At 44.6% G+C, this 18,582-nt stretch overlaps 1 protein-coding gene across 1 annotated transcript in view; it reads left to right on the forward strand.

Moving 5' to 3' along the window:
• The window catches only part of DHRS3 (dehydrogenase/reductase 3), a 111,816-nt gene that overhangs the window by 16,683 nt on the left and 76,551 nt on the right, over positions 1-18,582 (forward strand). The window contains exons 3-4 of the mRNA XM_077250271.1: positions 5,965-6,028; positions 6,629-6,797. Coding sequence (XP_077106386.1) covers positions 5,965-6,028; positions 6,629-6,797 — 233 coding nt within the window. The remainder of the gene's footprint in view (positions 1-5,964; positions 6,029-6,628; positions 6,798-18,582) is intronic.

Here is an 18,582-nt window from a genome sequence, read left to right on the forward strand (position 1 = left end):
TTCATTTTTTTACATGTCATTCAGAACTTGGGGTACACAAGGAGTCTACTTTAACTTTATTGTAGAATGGTTAACACACACTAGGGGTGGGATTGAGGTTTTCCCTCTGATTCGAGAGAACCAATTGTTAAAATTGCAGCTGGTTCTCCGTACAGTCAGGAAGCAGTGCCCTGATCCGGTTCTGTAGGTCTGTAAGGTCCAACGTAATGTGCGTCCTCATACTCACAGGAAGACTTCACCACATTCAAACAAACAACTTTCACATTCAAGTTGGCCCTCGCCTGTGATAAACAAGACTACTTCACCACCCTTATATCTTTTTTATCCTACAACCCTAAACAGTTATTCAACACCTTTAACACCCTCCCCTGCCTCCACTGCCCCCTCCGACCCCCTTAATCTCTGCAGAAGACTTTGCTGCATATTTCAAAAATAAGACTGATCAAACAAGGCAAATCTTTACTGCCCATTCACCACAACCCCTATGTATAACAGGTCACTTCCCCTTCCTCATAACCTTCCTCCTGTTACGGCTGCGACCGCAGACGTGGCCGAGCCGACGCCTCCATGTCGTCTGACCATGACGACATGGGCGAGCGTCCCAAGTAGGAACGCAATGTGGACCCACTGGACCACATAGAGTAACCAGGACCTACCCAGACTAGGGAAGGGCAGCGAGCAAGGTCTTGTGGCAGCTGAGCATGTGAACAAGATGTCGATATGCAGAACTATATTACACCGCACAACTTCAGGTATGAAGAAACAAAGTTTACTTAAATGAAAGCACAGTACATAACAAAACATAATGATGTCAGGATACCGATTCCACACATCTAGGAAGGGTACACATCTCACAAGTCAGCCGATGGCAGGAGTCATCACGGGTTGATGCAGTCCAGGATCATCTGGCACGGGCATACTAGAGCGGCCTCTCTCTCAGGCCACAGGCGTAGCACAGGCTCAGCAGGAGAACATCAGACACCGATCCCGGAAGGAAGTCGTCACTAGGTGGACTTCAGGACATCAGGACACAGGATATCAGGACACAGGCAGGACACCTTGGACAGACGTCAGACGATGGCAAGAGTCATCACGGGTTGATGCAGTCCAGGGTCATCTGGCATGGGCTTTCTAGGATGGCCTCTCTCTTAGGCCTCAGGCGTAGCAAAGGCTCAGCAGGAGAACATCAGACACCGATCCTGGAAGGACGTCGTCACTGGGTGGACCTCAGGACATCAGGACACAGGCAGGACATCAGGACACAGGCAGGACACCTTGGACAGACATCAGACAGTGGCAGGAGTCAACATGGGTTGATGTAGTCCAGGATCATCTGGCATGGGTATACTAGAACGGCCTCTCTCTCAGGCCACAGGCGTAGCACAGGCTCAGCAGGAGAACATCAGACACTGATCCCGGAAGGACGTCATCACTGGGTGGACCTCAGGACATCAGAACACAGGCAGGACATCAGGACACAGGCAGGACACCTTGGACAGACGTCAGATGATGGCAGGAGTCATCACGGGTTGATGCAGTCCAGGGTCATCTGGCACGGGCTTACTAGGACGGCCTCTATCTCAGGCCTCAGGCATAGCACAGGCTCAGCAGGAGAACATCAGACACCGATCCCAGAAGGACGTCGTCACAGGGTGGACCTCAGGCCATCAGGACATAGGCAGGACATTAGGACACAGGCTGGACATCAGGACACAGGCTGGACATCAGGAATACAGATAGACATCTTGGACACTGGCGTGGCAGCCCAGGTCATCGGCTGGGACACTGGCGTGGCAGCCCAGGGCATCAGGACATCGGACACAGGAAGGACATCAGTACATAGGCAGGGCATCAGGACATCAGGAAAACGGATAGACATCTGGGACACTGGCGTGGCAGCCCAGGTCATTGGCTGGGACACTGGCGTGGCAGCCCAGGGCATCAGGATCAGGTAGCGATGGTCATCAGGCTCTTAGCTATGGCAGTCATGCTCCGGTCATCGGACCTTGGAAGGAACATAGCATAGCATAGCAGGCTGAGCACAGCATAGTAAGAGCTCAGTAGAAACTCCTGAATCCATCTTTAAAACATGAGGCCCAGGAGTACAGTCACTGGGTACGGGGTGTCTGACACAAAAGGACTTCAGGAACATAACACAAAGGACACAGTTCAGACAGGATCAGGAACTGGATATGCAGCCTCCAGGACAGGCAGCTCTGGGTACTCTGCCCCGAGAAAGGGCGGAAAACAAAAAACACAAACGGACTGGATATGCAGCCTCCAGGATAGGCGGATCTGGGTACTCTGCCCCCAGAGTAGGCGGGATCTGGGTACTCTGCCCCCAGAAAAGGCGGTAGACAGGTATCAGCTCTCCCAGAACAGACTGCAGACAGAACAGGAGCTGGATACCTAACTCACAAGGCAAGACACAGAAACACAATGCAATGCTCTGGCAATGCCCAACAGGAAAGAGGGAGTTTATATAAGAGCTGCCCCTCAACAATAGGCTGAGGAAGCAACACAGGTGCACACTCAAACCCTAATAAAAGCAGGGTAGGTGTGGCCGCGCGCACCCTAAGCACAAACAGAAACCATTACAGCACTGATAGCACAGGAACTGTGGCTTAGGGCACCTGGCAGCGACTGCTAGCCTGGACACACGTGGAAAGTCATGCACCAGCTGCAGGGGACCTCGCAAGCCGTGGATAGCTTCCACAGCGGCAGCCAGGGACCGCACATGCGAGTGGTCATGCAGCAGAACAAAGACATCACAGCACATGTACAGCTACGCAGCGGTGGCAGGGAACTGAGCAGCGTCCATACAGGTAACAGACAACAGTATCCCTGCATATTAGGGGGAGAGGAGCAAGAGTTAAAGCAGAGACATGCAAAGTAATGCCGAAGAAACAAGGTATAAACCCAGCGGCGTTACACCTCCCCACTATCACTGAAAGAGACCTTACTGATATCTCTCCGCAGTGCACCTCCCCACTTGAGCTCTCAACCCCATCTTATCCCACCCACTCAGCAACTTCACTTCCATGCTTTAACCCACTTCTTCAACCTATCACTAACTTCTGGTACCTACCTTTCTGCTTTCAAACATGCCACAATCACATCTATCTTGAAGAAGCCATCCTTTGAACCAACCTTTACATCCAGCTATCACCCTATATCGCTTCTCCTGTTCGCCTCCAAACTCCTCAAACAGCATGTCCATGCTGAACTTTCCTCCCATCTCTCATCTAACTCATTCTCTGATCTACAATCCAGCTTCTTATGTGGCACCCCAGGAGTCCGGTTGCCAAAGTGGCATTGCCTCCCTCACAGGGGGTGATGCCATGCCAGGAAGCAAGAAGAGATTCCCTTAGCAGGTACTCTGGCATACAACACCTTTCCTGACTCCAGACCAGAAGGGAGAGCTCTAAACCTGGTTTCAGGGTAGCTTCCCTATAAGTTCTGGCCTGGAGGCAGGGTTAGTGAGTTCAGTGTGAGACAGTGAAGGGAGAGGAAGCATGTGAGGAGAACCTGGGAGTGGAGCTGCGACTGAGCTCTCCCCAGGATTGAGCACAACAGAGTGGACACCGGAGTCCGTGGTTGTGTGGGAACTACAGGCCCCACAGCCAAATCCGGAGGACAGGAGATTGCAGGTCTCCTGGTCACAACTGACACCCGAAGGCACAACCGCATACCAGAGCCCGGAGTCACCACAAGGGAGTGACACCTGGAAAAGGCTCAAGCCACCTGCCATGCGGGTAGCATTTCACTAAATGGACAGACTGAGAGAGGGACTTGAGAAGAGCTACAAGCATCAGGAACCCAGAGAGCAGCGCATTAGGGAGGCTTCCAACCCCACCTGGCTAGGGGAATACTGAACTGCTTCCAGGCTGCCCGGATCTCCAATACCACCTGTTACCTGTGCTCTGGACTGCACCTACAATTAACAGTAAAGAAACTACAGTCTCTGTGTCCTCCAATTATTCTTGCACCCCAACATCCGCAGCCCCTCATAGACTGTTCTGGTAGCCCTGGGGCCCCCCTCCACCTGTGAGGAGTCAAAACATCTCAGCTGCAACACCACCAGCCCCAGCAGTCCCCTTAAGCTGCGTCGGCCATCTCTAGCCAAACACCACAGGTGGAGTCACGAATAATCTGCTGCCGTGACCACCCCTTTAAGGGCCGTCCGACCCGGTTCCGAGTAACGCATGGCCCTAGCGGGTGTTGCTCTTACTTACCGCCAAAACTAACATACAATTCGCTATATGCCTCCTTTTAGACCTGTCCTCTGCCTTCAACACAGTCAACCACTCCCTCCTGCTACAAATCCACTCTTACCTTGGCATCAAAGATCTAGCCCTCTCCTGGATCTCTGCATACCTTTCCAAGCACACATTTAGCGTCACCGATTCCCATACTATCTCCATATCCTGCCCTACTCTTCTCTTCTCAATCTATACCTTTGGCTTGGGACAAGTCATAAAGTCCCCTGGCTTCCATTACAACTTATATGCTGATGATACTCAGATTTACCTCTCTGGCCCAGATGTCACCTCTCTGCTGTTGGGAATACCAGAGTGTCTATCAGCAATATACAGCTTCTGATCACACTTCCTGAAGTTAAATGTGGACTAAACTGAACCCATCATCTTTGACCCCATCTCACCTAATTCCCCTAACTGATCTATCTATAACAATAAATAATACCGATAAATTACATAATCCCTTCACCTGTACCAGAGGTCCGCTGCCTCGGAGTAACCCTCGACTTTGCCCTGTCCTTCAAACCACACCTCCATGTTATCTCCACTTCCTGCCACCTTCAACTCAAAAGTATTTTCAGAATCCATCTTTCCTAAACCCTGAATCTACTAAAATGTCAGTGTATGCCCTCATCATCTACCGCCTTGACTACTGCAATATCCTCATCTGTGACTTCCCTGCTAAAACTATTTCCCCTCTCCAGTTTGTCGTCAACTCTGCTGCCTGGCCAGTTCATCTTTCTCCTCATACTGCTCTGCTTCTCACCTCTCCAAATCCCTCAATTGGCTCCCCAATTCCCCAACGTATCCAGGTCAAACTACTAGCATTGACCTACAAAGCTCTCCATAATCTATCTCCTTCATATATCTCTGAACTAATCTCTCAATATCTTCCAGCATGTAACTTCTGGTCCTCTAAAGATCTCCTTCTCTCCTCCACACTTCTACATTCAGAAATGTCAGACAGAACGTGAAAACCCATCTCTTCAAGACCGCTTACAGCCTGGACTGACCCTGCTGCCACTTCACCAACAGCGAAACTCCCGAAAAACCCCCAACCTATTTTTTCCTTCCCCATTACTCTGTAGACTGTAAGCCAGCAAGGGACGGTCCTCTCCTTTCTGTTCCAGTCTGTCATTGTTAATTTGTTCTCTATAATTTATATACCGTATGTATTTTGTATGTAACCCCTTCTCATGTACAGCACCATGGAATCAATGGTGCTCTAAAAGGGAATAATAATAATATTATTATCGGCTCAAGTAAACATGCTGCCAATTACCGTACCATCGAGCAAAATGCTAGTTCATCAGGTGAACAGATTGTTTTCACTGATAAAAAAAAAATCATTGTTACTGGCAGTACATCACCCCTCGTAAGCAGATTATCTGCTGCCAATAACACAATACTGTATGGGCACAGAATGATCTCATTAGCGATCATTTTTGCTGCTGCTGGAAAATGAGCACAGAACAGCTTCATTTATAAAACAACAATATGCTTGATTTTCTGTTAATTTTTACTATGAATATATATTATCCGTTTCGCTACCTTATCGCTTTCCACATACCGTGTCTTCTCTATCTCTTAATATGGTTCGTAGCTGTGGAAAACAGAGTATTTTTATGTGTTCTGATATTGGAGACTTTTTTGTAGAATTGATGGAGGATTGGCAGGAACTAATGTCTAGTTTATTTGGTTTTAGATCGCTACGACCTTTACTGTCTATACATCACTAAAAATTCTGAAGCCGTGGTTGTCTCTGTTGGGTAAGCTGTCATAATTTCCTTAAGTCATCATTAAATTAATGACGGACAGTAGTGAGGATGGGAAGGGAATCAGTTTGTAGGTATTGTGACAACTAGTTTGGAGAAAAGACAACATGTCAGGTTGTTTTCGGCAACTGCTCCACTTTATGTCTGTAGTAGTGGAGGGGTGACTGTCCAAGGCAAACATTCTGCATTAAGTTCTTATTATCAAAAGTCTGGAACATGAATGGTTGCCATAATAAAACTACTTTGAATTTCCTTACATAATCCCACAAATAATGTTATTAGAAAGTGTAGTTTACGTAAGACCAACCCTACCACGTACACTTTTAAATTGTTTTGAAGTAATGGAATGGTTTCCCAACTCAGGGCTTAACTTTAGCACTTTGGGCTCGGAGTAGCTACAAACAATGGATCTTACTTTTGATGACCTAGCTTGACCATAGCAGGGGTAATTAATAATACCTCATGCAGAGTACCTCCAAATTTGGAAAACGTGGTGGAGGTTGGAAACAATTTATATGGGGATCCTTTATATCCAGACATTGAATCTTCATTTTGATATCACAATCCCAATGACAAATTTTGGACTAATTTTAGGTACCGACTGGCACCAGACCACAGATGCCCGGCTGCATTTGATGACTGTCTCATGGCTACAGTTCACTTTCTGAAGACGGCAGAAGATCATGGGGTCGATCCTTCTTCTATTATCATATGTGGAGACAGTGCTGGGGGCAATCTTACAGCTGGTGTTTGCCAAGCTCTTGTAAGTAGATCAGATCTTCCAAAACCTCTTGCCCAGGTGTTGATATACCCAGTGGTCCAGATGGCGGACTTCAATTTACCTTCATATCAACAAAACAAGATGGTCCCTTTGTACCTCCGATCACTTGCGTTACACTCCTCTTTGACATACATAGGTGGTGATTTGTCTTTGTCGAAAGAACTGATAAAGGGCAGCCATGTCCCTCCTGAGATAAGACAGAAATTAAGTAAATGGTTGAGTTCTGAAGAATTTAAGGTCAAAAGCTACAAACCTCACATCATGGCGCCCTTTAATAAAGACATTTATACAAATGTAAAGAAAGCTCTTGACTTTCCATGTTCTCCATTGTTCTCTGATGATGCTGTAATCCGGCAACTACCACAGGCCTACATACTAACATGTGAGTTTGATATTGTCCGCGATGATGGGATACTTTACAAGAAACGACTGGAGGACAATGGAGTCCCGGTCACATGGTATCATGTTAAAGATGGCTTCCATGCGATTGTCAGCTTCTTTGGTCAACCTAAGGTGATATCTGGAAAGCTGGCTATGGATAATGTTGTTTCTTTTATTAAAAACCTTTGAGACCTTTGCGTGGTAATTTGCGTTTGAAATCACGTGAGATCTTATGCGTTCTGTATCAAATTATGGATTTCAGCTTCATGCCATGAGGCCTTATACAAATTTGTAACCACTTACTTTAAGGTTTATATAATTTATACGTAGATAATATTTTTGCAGCTTTTATTTTTTTTTCGCATCTTTGGGCGTGGCTTTTTGTACTGACAATTTATATGGTTTCTTTTTTCATTTGTTTTTCGAGTTAAATCTAAAAGCATATGGGAGATGACATGGAAAAAAAGGACACCTAAAAGCTACACTGTTTAAATTTTTTAAAAATGATGACCTAGAAATATAGCAAAAGGGAACAAAAGTGTGGCTCGTTGGTGCAACACAGACTAGGCACCTTAAAAACTAACACCTCTCCGCAAAGCCATGCTCACTTTTGGAGTCAGATGCTAACAATTTTTTAATCACATAATAAATAGATTAAAAAAGAGATGCAAGGCACAAGGTGCATTCTTTGTTAAAAGGGTTGTCTAGTCTTAGGCTACAAGTCTGCAGTCAAGCTATGTGACTGCAGACTAATGAATCCTCACATCACTTTCACTGTGCGCTGCAAGGACGCTTTGGTTCCAGCGCCAAGAGAGATGGACAAGTGACTGCAAGTATGTGATTTGCATACATGTGGTCACGTGCCAACTAGATTGGTCCGGCCTCGCTCAGTGCAAGTGTATTGAGCGAGGTCAGATACAGTCTAGTCGGAATGTGGCCGGAAGTATGGAAATCCCATATTTGCTATCACATGACTGCCAGGTCGCAGCTCCGGCACCAAAGTTGGGCAAAGTGTGAAGAAGGGTAAAGGCGCTTGTCAGTAAGACCATTACCAACCTCATCATCAAAAAAACATAATGTGAAGCTCCTGGACCCCAATCCAGAATCGGCACCAGGCCACATGTATAGTTTTGGCCTCCACTTTCAGGTCACAGACTTTTTGGACCCTCCAGACTCCAGGGCCTGTGTTTGCTCCCAACCTCTCCCCATTTAGTTCTGCCCCTGCTCATCCTCCATCATTTTTCAGATGAAAGAAGTGCAGAACAAATCTGTTTTTAGCATCCTAATCCAGAACGTTTAATAATCCAGCACCCTTCAATTTACACTGATAAAAGAAAGTCTACTGTCTTGTTATTCTGTGTGTTAGCGGTCACTACAGGTTATCCATTAATATAGACTATGTCCTCAGAGCTAGAACTTTCTTATCTTCTCATTTAAATAAAGTCATGAAAAAAAACGAAGTGCGCTCTCTTTGAATTCTGTGGTTTTGTGTATTGTGACAACATTACTGGCAAAGTGCTAGGGCAGAGAAATGCGTCCCTGAGGTTAACAGCTTCAATGATATGAACCTAGAAAAATGCTCCAGCACAGTAAGTGCTGAGAGGGGTTAATCAGCCATGTTAAGGGCTAGGTTTAGTGAACAACTGAAGAGTGGGTGGGAGGCTGTTCATCATATCTCCTACCCAGGGTGTGGTTTAGGAGGTAAATAGTCATCCTTCTGAGTCCTTCAGTGTTAGGTGTGCCTGGAGATGTGAGCTCCATTGCTGTGTGTGAAGATAAGGGAGGTTGAACCTTTATTCTGTTTGTTTCCATAGTGGGCAGATCTCAGCAGCAACACGGACTGTGCCATTTGTTTTTTTGCTTGTTTCCCATTAGGCCAGAAAGGCCTTATTTGTGTTTCTAACCCTGCCCTAGTTTATGCTCTACCTCAATAAACCAGTTAAAAACTTAAAGAAACAGCGTTCCTGTGTCTACCTCGATGAGTAACCGAGTGAGTCTAGACACAAAATAAAAAAAATCTGGTCCTTCATAGGTATTAAAATTCAGTAAATACAACCTGAGATGAATAACACATTACAAATTGCAGCGCATTATTATGTACCGAAACTAGGCTAAAATGCAGAAGCAGTGAGTGAACAATTAAAAACACCCCACGTTTAGCAGCAATATAATGTAACACAATTTTTTATCAATTTCTCTATGACTTTTTCTTTACTCTTCCAGAATTCTGGTGGAATTTTGGCCCACTTCCCTTTGTAATGTTGCTTCTGTTCCTTGAGGTTTGGGGCATTTGTTTCTGTCTTGCTTTCTGAAGGTTTCTTTACAGCATTTCTATTGGGTTGAGGTCTGGACTATGACTGAGCCACTGCAACATCTTGGTTCTTTATAAGCTATTATGATGTAGATTTGGTAGTGTACTTTGGATCATTGTCCCATTGCATGACCAAGTTTTGGCCAAGCTTTTGGGTAGATGGCCTAACATCTGATTCTAAAATACTTTGGTATATAGAGGAGTTCATTGTCGACTAAACAAAAGGAAAGTGCCTAGATCCTATGACTGCAAAATAAGCCCAAATTTCCACCCCTCCTCCAGTGTACTTGACAGCTCGTACGACATGATTGTTTTTTATTATTATTATTATTATTATTATTATTATTATTATTTATTTATATAGCAATCTTATAATTCAAAAATTGTTTGGATTAGTTATAGAATTGGCTCATCAAAAAAGACTAATACCCTTAAAGGGTATTAGTCTTTTTTGATGAGCCAATTATATAACTAATCCAAAAAAATGTTGAATTATAAGATTATTTATATAGCACCGTTAATTCCATGGTGCTGTACACGAGAAGGGGTTACATCAAAATATAAATATCACTTACAGTAAACAAACTAACAATGACAGACTGGTACAGAGGGAAGAGGACCCTGCCCTTGCAGGATTACATTCTACAGGATGGTGGGGAAGGAGACAGTAGGTCAGGGGTTGAAGTAGCTCCAATGGTGTTGAGGTGTTTCTTTTCAAGGATCCAAATGTGGTGGATAACCGGACGTGTTGGCGCACAGAATTCCAGAGGATGGGGGATATTCGGGAAAAGTCTTGGAGGTGATAGGGTGAGGAGCGAATAAGTGTGGAGGAGAGAAGGAGGTCTTGGGAGGACCGGAGATTACCTGAGGGAAGATATTGATAGATTAGTTCGGAAGTATATGGATACGCTGGGAAATTGGGAGCCAGTGAAGGGATTTGCAAAGAGGGGAAGCAGGAGTGTAGTGAGGAGAGAGATTAATTAGTCGGGCAGCAGATTTAAGGACGAACTGGAGGGGTGAGAGAATGTTAGAAGGTAGGCCACAAAGAAGGATGTTGGAGTACTCGAGGCTGGAGATGATGAGGGCATGCACAAGCATTTTGGTAGAGTGAGGGTTAAGGAAAGGACGGATTCTGGAAATATTTTTGAGCTGGAGGCGACAGGAGGTGGCGAGAGCTTGGATGTGCAGTTTGAAGGACATTGGTTTTTACCAAATGTAGTGCAGGGAATGATGGCCAAACATCTCCACTTTGGTCTACCCCCATCTCCACTTTGGTCTTTCCTCATTGGAATTGTGTTAACCTGACTGATCCAGACCATCAAACTGCTCAATCTTCTGCTTTTATAGAGGTGGTCACACTTGCTGGTAAACTATTAATTAAGGGTTGCTACTTTCCATCTCAATTAATTTGGAAGCAGAAAGGGTGTGCTTCATTTTTCACACATTGCTTCTGCATTTTGGCCTAGTTAATAAATAATGGCACGGTGTAATTCATCATGTGCTGTTGTTCATCTGAGGTTGTAGTGCTCTAATAGTAAGACCATGTATGGAACAGATTTTTTTTAATGATGTCATGATACGTAAAATCATGGCATTCAAAGTGAGTGTACTTAGTCAAAAGCTTTAATGTTCTCCTTCTGTGTGTACACAATCCAATAATAACCATTGTGTCTGGGCACCAATGGCACATGTAAGAAGAACTACAGCCCGCACTAGCCTGGAAAGGTTTACAGACCAGACTAGTGCATGTCAATAACAAGCATCTCATGCACTCGTCTGCTTCGCGGATGAACGCTAATGGCGCCAGTCAGGTCAACAATTTGTAGGCTTGACTTGCCCTAGTTTTAGCATGGCCATCTGAACCTGACCCTAGATTTGCTCATCCAGGAGAATAATGCACCATACTCTCTGATCCGAGTTTGATCAGAGTTTGATCAGAGTGGGATCATAGTGTGATCCAATTCTCTCTAATGCGGAAAAAAAAGGACTCCATCTCTCCATTCTGTGAGTCTGTGGAAATCTGACTGCGCTAAGACGCCATTCATCTCATTGACTTGCATGACCGAGTGTGATCCGAGAATCAGATAAAACTCGGGCATACTGCAATTTTTTTAATCAAACCGACATATTCCGAGGAAAAAATCTGATGTGTGCACGGCCCCATAAACTAACATTGGTCCGAGTGTGATCCGATGTTTTGTCAGATTGCATTTGTACCGAATATCCGCCCATCTGCACCTGCCCGTAAACAGGTCATTTTTTAACATCCTAAAAGCAAGACCCTAGCAACTGTGGCCTCAATTGCATTCTTTTTTTTCATAATTTCATCATACATAGAATTTTTTCTCATTTATCAGTGTACTATTTGGTAAAGGGAATGGCGAAATTGTGAACTGCGATTGGTCTATCCGTCAAAAAACTATGTTAACGACAAAATTTTAACACACAGGAAATCCCTACATGTGTTGTGGCTGTCGAAGAGCCGCGGGACATGCATTCGCGGGGACTCAAATATAGTAATCGAGCATGCCGAAGATACTCGGCTAGCACACAAGCATGCTCAGATAACACCTTATCCAAGCACGCTTGCTCATCACTAGTCATAACCAAAACGCCGCTGCTCATAAGTATCTGTAGCCCATGTCTTTAGACTGTTCTGCCTTATAATGCTGGGATCACACCATAGCATCAGATGCGAGATGCTAATGACAGTCGGCTCAAACTCTTTTGTGAGCATGATCCGAGTGTCAGTGCCCTGTGCTCCTATCCTCTCACATGAGAGATTTGCGGCACATGTGCGGAGGAGACAGAGAAAGTAACTTCTCCATCTCCTCCATTGCTGGCATCGGCGGTAATGACACTGCACTCGGATGAAATCCGAGTGCAGTCCCATGTTTCGCAATCAGGGCCGGTTTTAGACAAAGTGGGGCCCTGGGCAAAAGTTTAAAGTGGGGCCCCAAATGCTCACATATTGCACCATCACACAGAAACATTTCTGTTGTATTTACACGCGCTAAGTTCAGGTCATTACAAGAGCGTGATCGACAATATTGAAGTCATTTGACGATTGTTCCCGAGTTTTTTTTACAGCGGCTGTGGAAGAATGATGGGGACAGGTAGTCCTCGATACAGTATAATGCAGTCCCATATAGTACATATAGTATAATGCACTGACCATGGTCCTTGATAGAGTAAACTGCAGCCTCCCTCATAGAATATACTGAAGGCCCCTCATAGAGTATACTTCAGCCCCCCTCAGAGTATACTGCAGCCACCCTCATAGAATATATGGCAGCCCCCCTCATAGAGTATACTGCAGCCTCCCACTGAGTATACTGTAGCCCCCTCATAAAATATACTGTAGCCCCCCTCAGAGTATACTGCAGACGCTTCATAGAGTATACTGCAGCCCCCCTCAGAGTATACTGCAGCCACCCTCATAGAATATACTGCAGCTTCCCTCATAATATACTGCAGCCCCCCTCATAGAGTGTTCTGCAGCCCCCTCAGAGTATACTGCAGCCTCCTCAGAGTATAATGCAGCCCCCCTCAGAGTGTAATACAGCCCCACACAGACAGTGTAATGCAGCCCCCCAGAGTATAATGCAGCCCCACACACACAGTAAGTTGACCCATTTGTGTCAACTTCTGTGCATGTTATCAGGCCAAAATCACTAGGGTATGTGAACTTTTGATCAGGGTCGTTTGGATGTTTTGGGTTGTCATTATGACTTTAAAAGAGAAAACACAGTAGTTTGACAATAAATGGCGTCACCCAAACACTAACCATGAGTGGAGAAAAAGTTTTGGTGTTATCATTCATATTCTCTGAAAAAAGGCCAAGAAAGCAAAAATTCTGCTGGGGTATGTAAACTTTTGAGCACAACTGTATATATCTATTATATCTATATATTATCTATGAAGCATAGCTATCTATTATCTATCTATCTGTCTATCTAGACTTCAAAAAAAGAGGCAGCACTCCATTGTTCCAATATAAAATGTGCAGGGTTTAATTTACCCACATGTCTGGGCAACGTTTCAGCTCAAAGTGAGCCTTTCTCAAGCAGTGGGTGTATCCATATGCTGTGTATTTATACGTGTCTTAACAATCCTTAACCCCTTCATGACCCAGCCTATTTTGGCCTTAATGACCTTGCTGTTTTTTGCAATTCTGACCAGTGTCCCTTTATGAGGTAATAACTCAGGAACGCTTCAACGGATCCTAGCGGTTCTGAGATTGTTTTTTCGTGACATATTGGGCTTCATGATAGTGGTAAATTTAGGTCAATAATTTCTGCGTTTATTTGTGAAAAAAAATGGAAATTTGGCGAAAATTTTGAAAATTTCGCAATTTTCAAATTTTGAATTTTTATTCTGTTAAATCAGAGAGTTATGTGACACAAAATAGTTAATAAATAACATTTCCCACATGTCTACTTTACATCAGCACAATTTTGGAACCAAAATTTTTTTTTGCTAGGAAGTTATAAAGGTTAAAATTTGACCAGTGATTTCTCATTTTTACAACAAAATTTACAAAATCATTTTTTTTAGGGACCACCTCACATTTGAAGTAAGTTTGAGGGGTCTATATGGCTGAAAATACCCAAAAGTGACACCATTCTAAAAACTGCACCCCTCAAGGTGCTGAAAACCACATTCAAGAAGTTTGTTAACCCTTCAGGTGTTTCACAGCAGCAGAAGCAACATGGAAGGAAAATATGAACATTTAACTTTTTATTCACAAAAATGATCTTTTAGCAACAATTTTTTTATTTTCCCAAGGGTAAAAGGAGAAACTGGACCATGAACGTTGTTGTCCAATTTGTCCTGAGTACGCTGATACCTCATATGTAGGGGTAAACCACTGGTTGGGCGCACGGCAGGGCTCGGAAGGGAAGGAGCGCCATTTGACTTTTTGAATGAAAATTTGGCTCCAATCTTCAGCGGATAGCATGTCACGTTTGGAGAGCCCCCGTGTGCCTAAACATTGGAGCTCCCCCACAAGTGACCCCAATTTGGAAACTAGACGCCCCAATGAACTTATCTAGATGCATAGTGAGCACTTTAAACCCCCAGGTGCTTCACAAATTGATCCGTAAAAATGAAAACATACTTTTTTTTCACAAAAAAATTCTTTTAGCCTCAATTTCTTCATTTTCACATAGGCAACAGGATAAAATGGATCCTAAAATTTGTTGGGAAATTTCTCCTGAGTACACCGATACCTCATATGTGGGGGTAAACCACTGATTGGGCATATGGTAAGGCTCGGAAGGGAAGGAGCGCCATTTGACTTTTTGAATGAAAAATGATCTCCATCGTTAGCGGACACCATGTCGCGTTTGGAGAGCCCCTGTGTGCCTAAACATTGGAGTTCCCACACAAGTGACCCCCATTTTGGAAACTAGACCCCCCAAGGAACTTATCTAGATGCATAGTGAGCACTTTAAACCCTTATGTGCTTCAGAAATTGATCCATAAAAATGAAAAAGTGCTTTTTTTCACAAAAAAAATTCTTATAGCCTCAATATTTTCATTTTCACATAGGCAACAGGATAAAATGGATCCTAAAATTTGTTGGGAAATTTCTCCTGAGTACACCGATACCTCATATGTGGGGGTAAACCACTGATTGGGCATATGGTAAGGCTCGGAAGGGAAGGAGCGCCATTTGACTTTTTGAGTGAAAAATGATCTCCAATCATTAGCGGACACCATGTCGCCTTTGGAGAGCCCCTGTGTGCCTAAACACTGGAGCTCCCCCACAAGTGACCCCATTTTGGAAACTAGACCCCCCAAGGAACTTATCTAGATGCATAGTGAGCACTTTAAACCCCCAGGTGCTTCACAGAAGTTTATAACGCAGAGCCGTGAAAGTAAAAAATAATTTTTCTTTCCTCAAAAATGATTTTTTAGCCCAGACTTTTTTATTTTCCCAAGGGTAACAGGGGAAATTGGACCCCAAAAGTTATTGTACAGTTTCTCCTGAGTACGCTGATACCCCATATGTGGGGGTAAACCACTGTTTGGGCACACGTCGGGGTTCGGAATGGAAGTAGTGACGCTTTGAAATGCAGACTTTGATGGAATGCTCTGCGGGCGTCATGTTGCGTTTGCAGAGCCCCTGATTTGCCTAAACAGTAGACACTCCCCACAAGTAACCCCATTTTGGAAACTAGACCCCCAAAGGAACTAATCTAGATGTATGGTGAGCACTTTGAACCCCAAAGTGCTTCACAGAAGTTTATAACGCAGAGCCATGAAAATAAAAAATAATTTTTCTTTTCTCAAAAATGATTTTTTAGCCCTGAATTTTTTATTTTCCCAAGGGTAACAGGAGAAATTTGACACCAAAAGTTATTGTACAGTTTCTCCTGAGTACGCTGATACCCCATATGTGGGGGTAAACCACTGTTTGGGCACACGTCGGGGTTCGGAATGGAAGTAGTGACGTTTTGAAATGCAGACTTTGATGGAATGCTCTGCGGGCGTCACATTGCGTTTGCAGAGCCCCTGATGTGCCTAAACAGTAGACACTCCCCACAAGTAACCCCATTTTGGAAACTAGACCCCAAAAGGAACTTATCTAGATGTTTGGTGAGCACTTTGAACCCCCAAATGCTTCACAGAAGTTTATAACGCAGAGCCGTGAAAATAATAAATACGTTTTCTTTCCTCAAAAATAATTTTTTGCCCAGAATTTTTTATTTTCCCAAGTGCAACAGGAGAAATTTGACCCCAAAAGTGTTTGTCCAGTATCTGCTGAGTACGCTAATACCCCATATGTGGGGGTAAACCACTGTTTGGGCACATGCCGGGGCTCGGAAGTGAAGTAGTGACATTTTGAAATGCAGACTTTGATGGAATGCTCTGCGGGCGTCACGTTGCGTTTGCAGAGCCCCTGATGTCCCTAAACAGTAAACCCCCCCCACAAGTGACCCCATTTTGGAAACTAAACCCCCAAAGGAACTTATCTAGATGTGTGTTGAGCACTTTGAACCCCCAAGTGCTTCACAGAAGTTTACAACGCAGAGCTGTGAAAATAAAAAAATCATTTTTCTTTCCTCAAAAATGATGTTTTAGCAAGCAATTATTTATTTTCACAAGGCTAAAAGGAGAAATTGGACCCCAATAGTTGTTGCCCAGTTTGTCTCAAGTATGCTGGTATCCCATATGTGGGGGTAAACCACTATTTGGGCACACGCCAGGGCTCGGAAGGGAAGTAGTGACGTTTTGAAATGCAGACTTTGATGGAATGGTCTGCGGGCGTCACGTTGCATTTGCAGAGACCCTAATGTGTCTAAACAGTAGAAACCCCCCACAAGTGACCCTATTTTGGAAACTAGACCCCCAAAGGAACTTATCTAGATATGTGGTGAGCACTTTGAACCCCCAAGTGCTTCACAGAAGTTTACAACGCAGAGCCGTGAAAATAAAAAATCATTTTTATTTCCTCAAAAATGATGTTTTAGCAAGCAATTTTTTATTTTCACAAGGGTAACAGATGAAATTGGACCACAATAGTTGTTGCCCAGTTTGTCCCGAGTATGCTGGTACTCCGTACGTGGGGGTAAACCACTGTTTGGTTGCACGTTGGGGCTCGGAAGGGAGGGTGCACCATTTGACTTTTGGAACGCAAGATTGGCTGGAATCAATGGTGGCGCCATGTTGCGTTTGGAGACCCCTGATGTGCCTAAACAGTGGAAACCTCTCAATTCTACCTCCAACACTAACCCCAACACACCCCTAACCCTAATCCCAACTCTAGCCATAACCCTAACCCCAACACACCCCTAACCACAACCCTAACCCAACACACCCCTAACCCTAATCCCAACCCTAATTTCAACCCTAACCCCAACACACCCCTAACCATAACCCTAACCACAAGCCTAATCTTAAACCTATTTCCAACCCTAGCCCTAATTCCATCCCTAACCCTAAGGTTATGTGCCCACGTTGTGGATTTGTGTGAGATTTTTCCACACCATTTTTGAAAAATCCGCAGGTAAAAGGCACTGCGTTTTACCTGCGGATTTACCACAGATTTCCAGTGGTTTTTGTGCGGATTTCACCTGCGGATTCCTATTGAGGAACAGGTGTAAAACGCTGCGGAATCCGCACAAAGAATTGATATGCTGCATAAAATACAACGCAGCGTTTCTGCGCGGTATTTTCCGCACCATGGGCACAGCGGATTTGGTTTTCCAAAGATTTACATGGAACTGTAAACCTGTTGGAAAACTGCTACGAATCCGCAGCAGCCAATCCGCTGCGGATCCGCAGCCAAATCCACACCGTGTGCACATAGCCTAATTCTAAGGCTATGTGCACACGCTGCTGAAAACGCTGCGGATCCGCAGCGTTTCCGCAGCTGCGAGTCCGCAGCCGTTTCCCTTGAGATTATAGTTCAATGTAAACCTATGGGAAACAAAAAACGCTGTGCCCATGCTGCGGAAAAAAAAACTGCGCGGAAACGCAGCGGTTTACATTCCGCAGCATGTCACTTCTTTCTGCGGATTCCGCAGCGGTTTTACAACTGCTCCAATAGAAAACCGCAGTTGTAAAACCGCAGTGAAATCCGCAGAAAAACGACGTTGAATCCGCGATAAGTCCGCAGCGGTTTTACACTGCAAATTTATCAAATGCGCTGTGGAAAAATCCACAGAGGACCAGAATACCCTAACCCTAAGGAAAAATCCACAGAGGACCAGAAAACCCTAACCCTAACCCTTACCCTAACCCTGGTTCTGAACCTAGTGGGGAAAAAAAAATATACATATTTTCTTTATTTTATTGTTGTCCCTAGCTATAAGGGTGATAAAGGGGGGGGGGGGGTCATTTACATTTTTTTTTTATTTTGAACACTGTGATAGGTTTTCACAGTGATCAAAATGTACATGGAACGAATCTGCCGGCAGGCAGATTCGGCGGGCGTACTGCGCATGCGCCCGCCATTTTGGAAGATGGCGGCGCCCAGGGAGGAGACGGACCGACACCGGGAGGCTCGGTAAGTATGTGGGGGTAAGGGGGGGAGCTCGGGGGGTGGATCGGAGCACAGGGGAGGTA

This window comes from Ranitomeya variabilis, chromosome 4 (genome assembly GCF_051348905.1).
Source record: "Ranitomeya variabilis isolate aRanVar5 chromosome 4, aRanVar5.hap1, whole genome shotgun sequence".
Taxonomy (NCBI): domain Eukaryota; kingdom Metazoa; phylum Chordata; class Amphibia; order Anura; family Dendrobatidae; genus Ranitomeya; species Ranitomeya variabilis.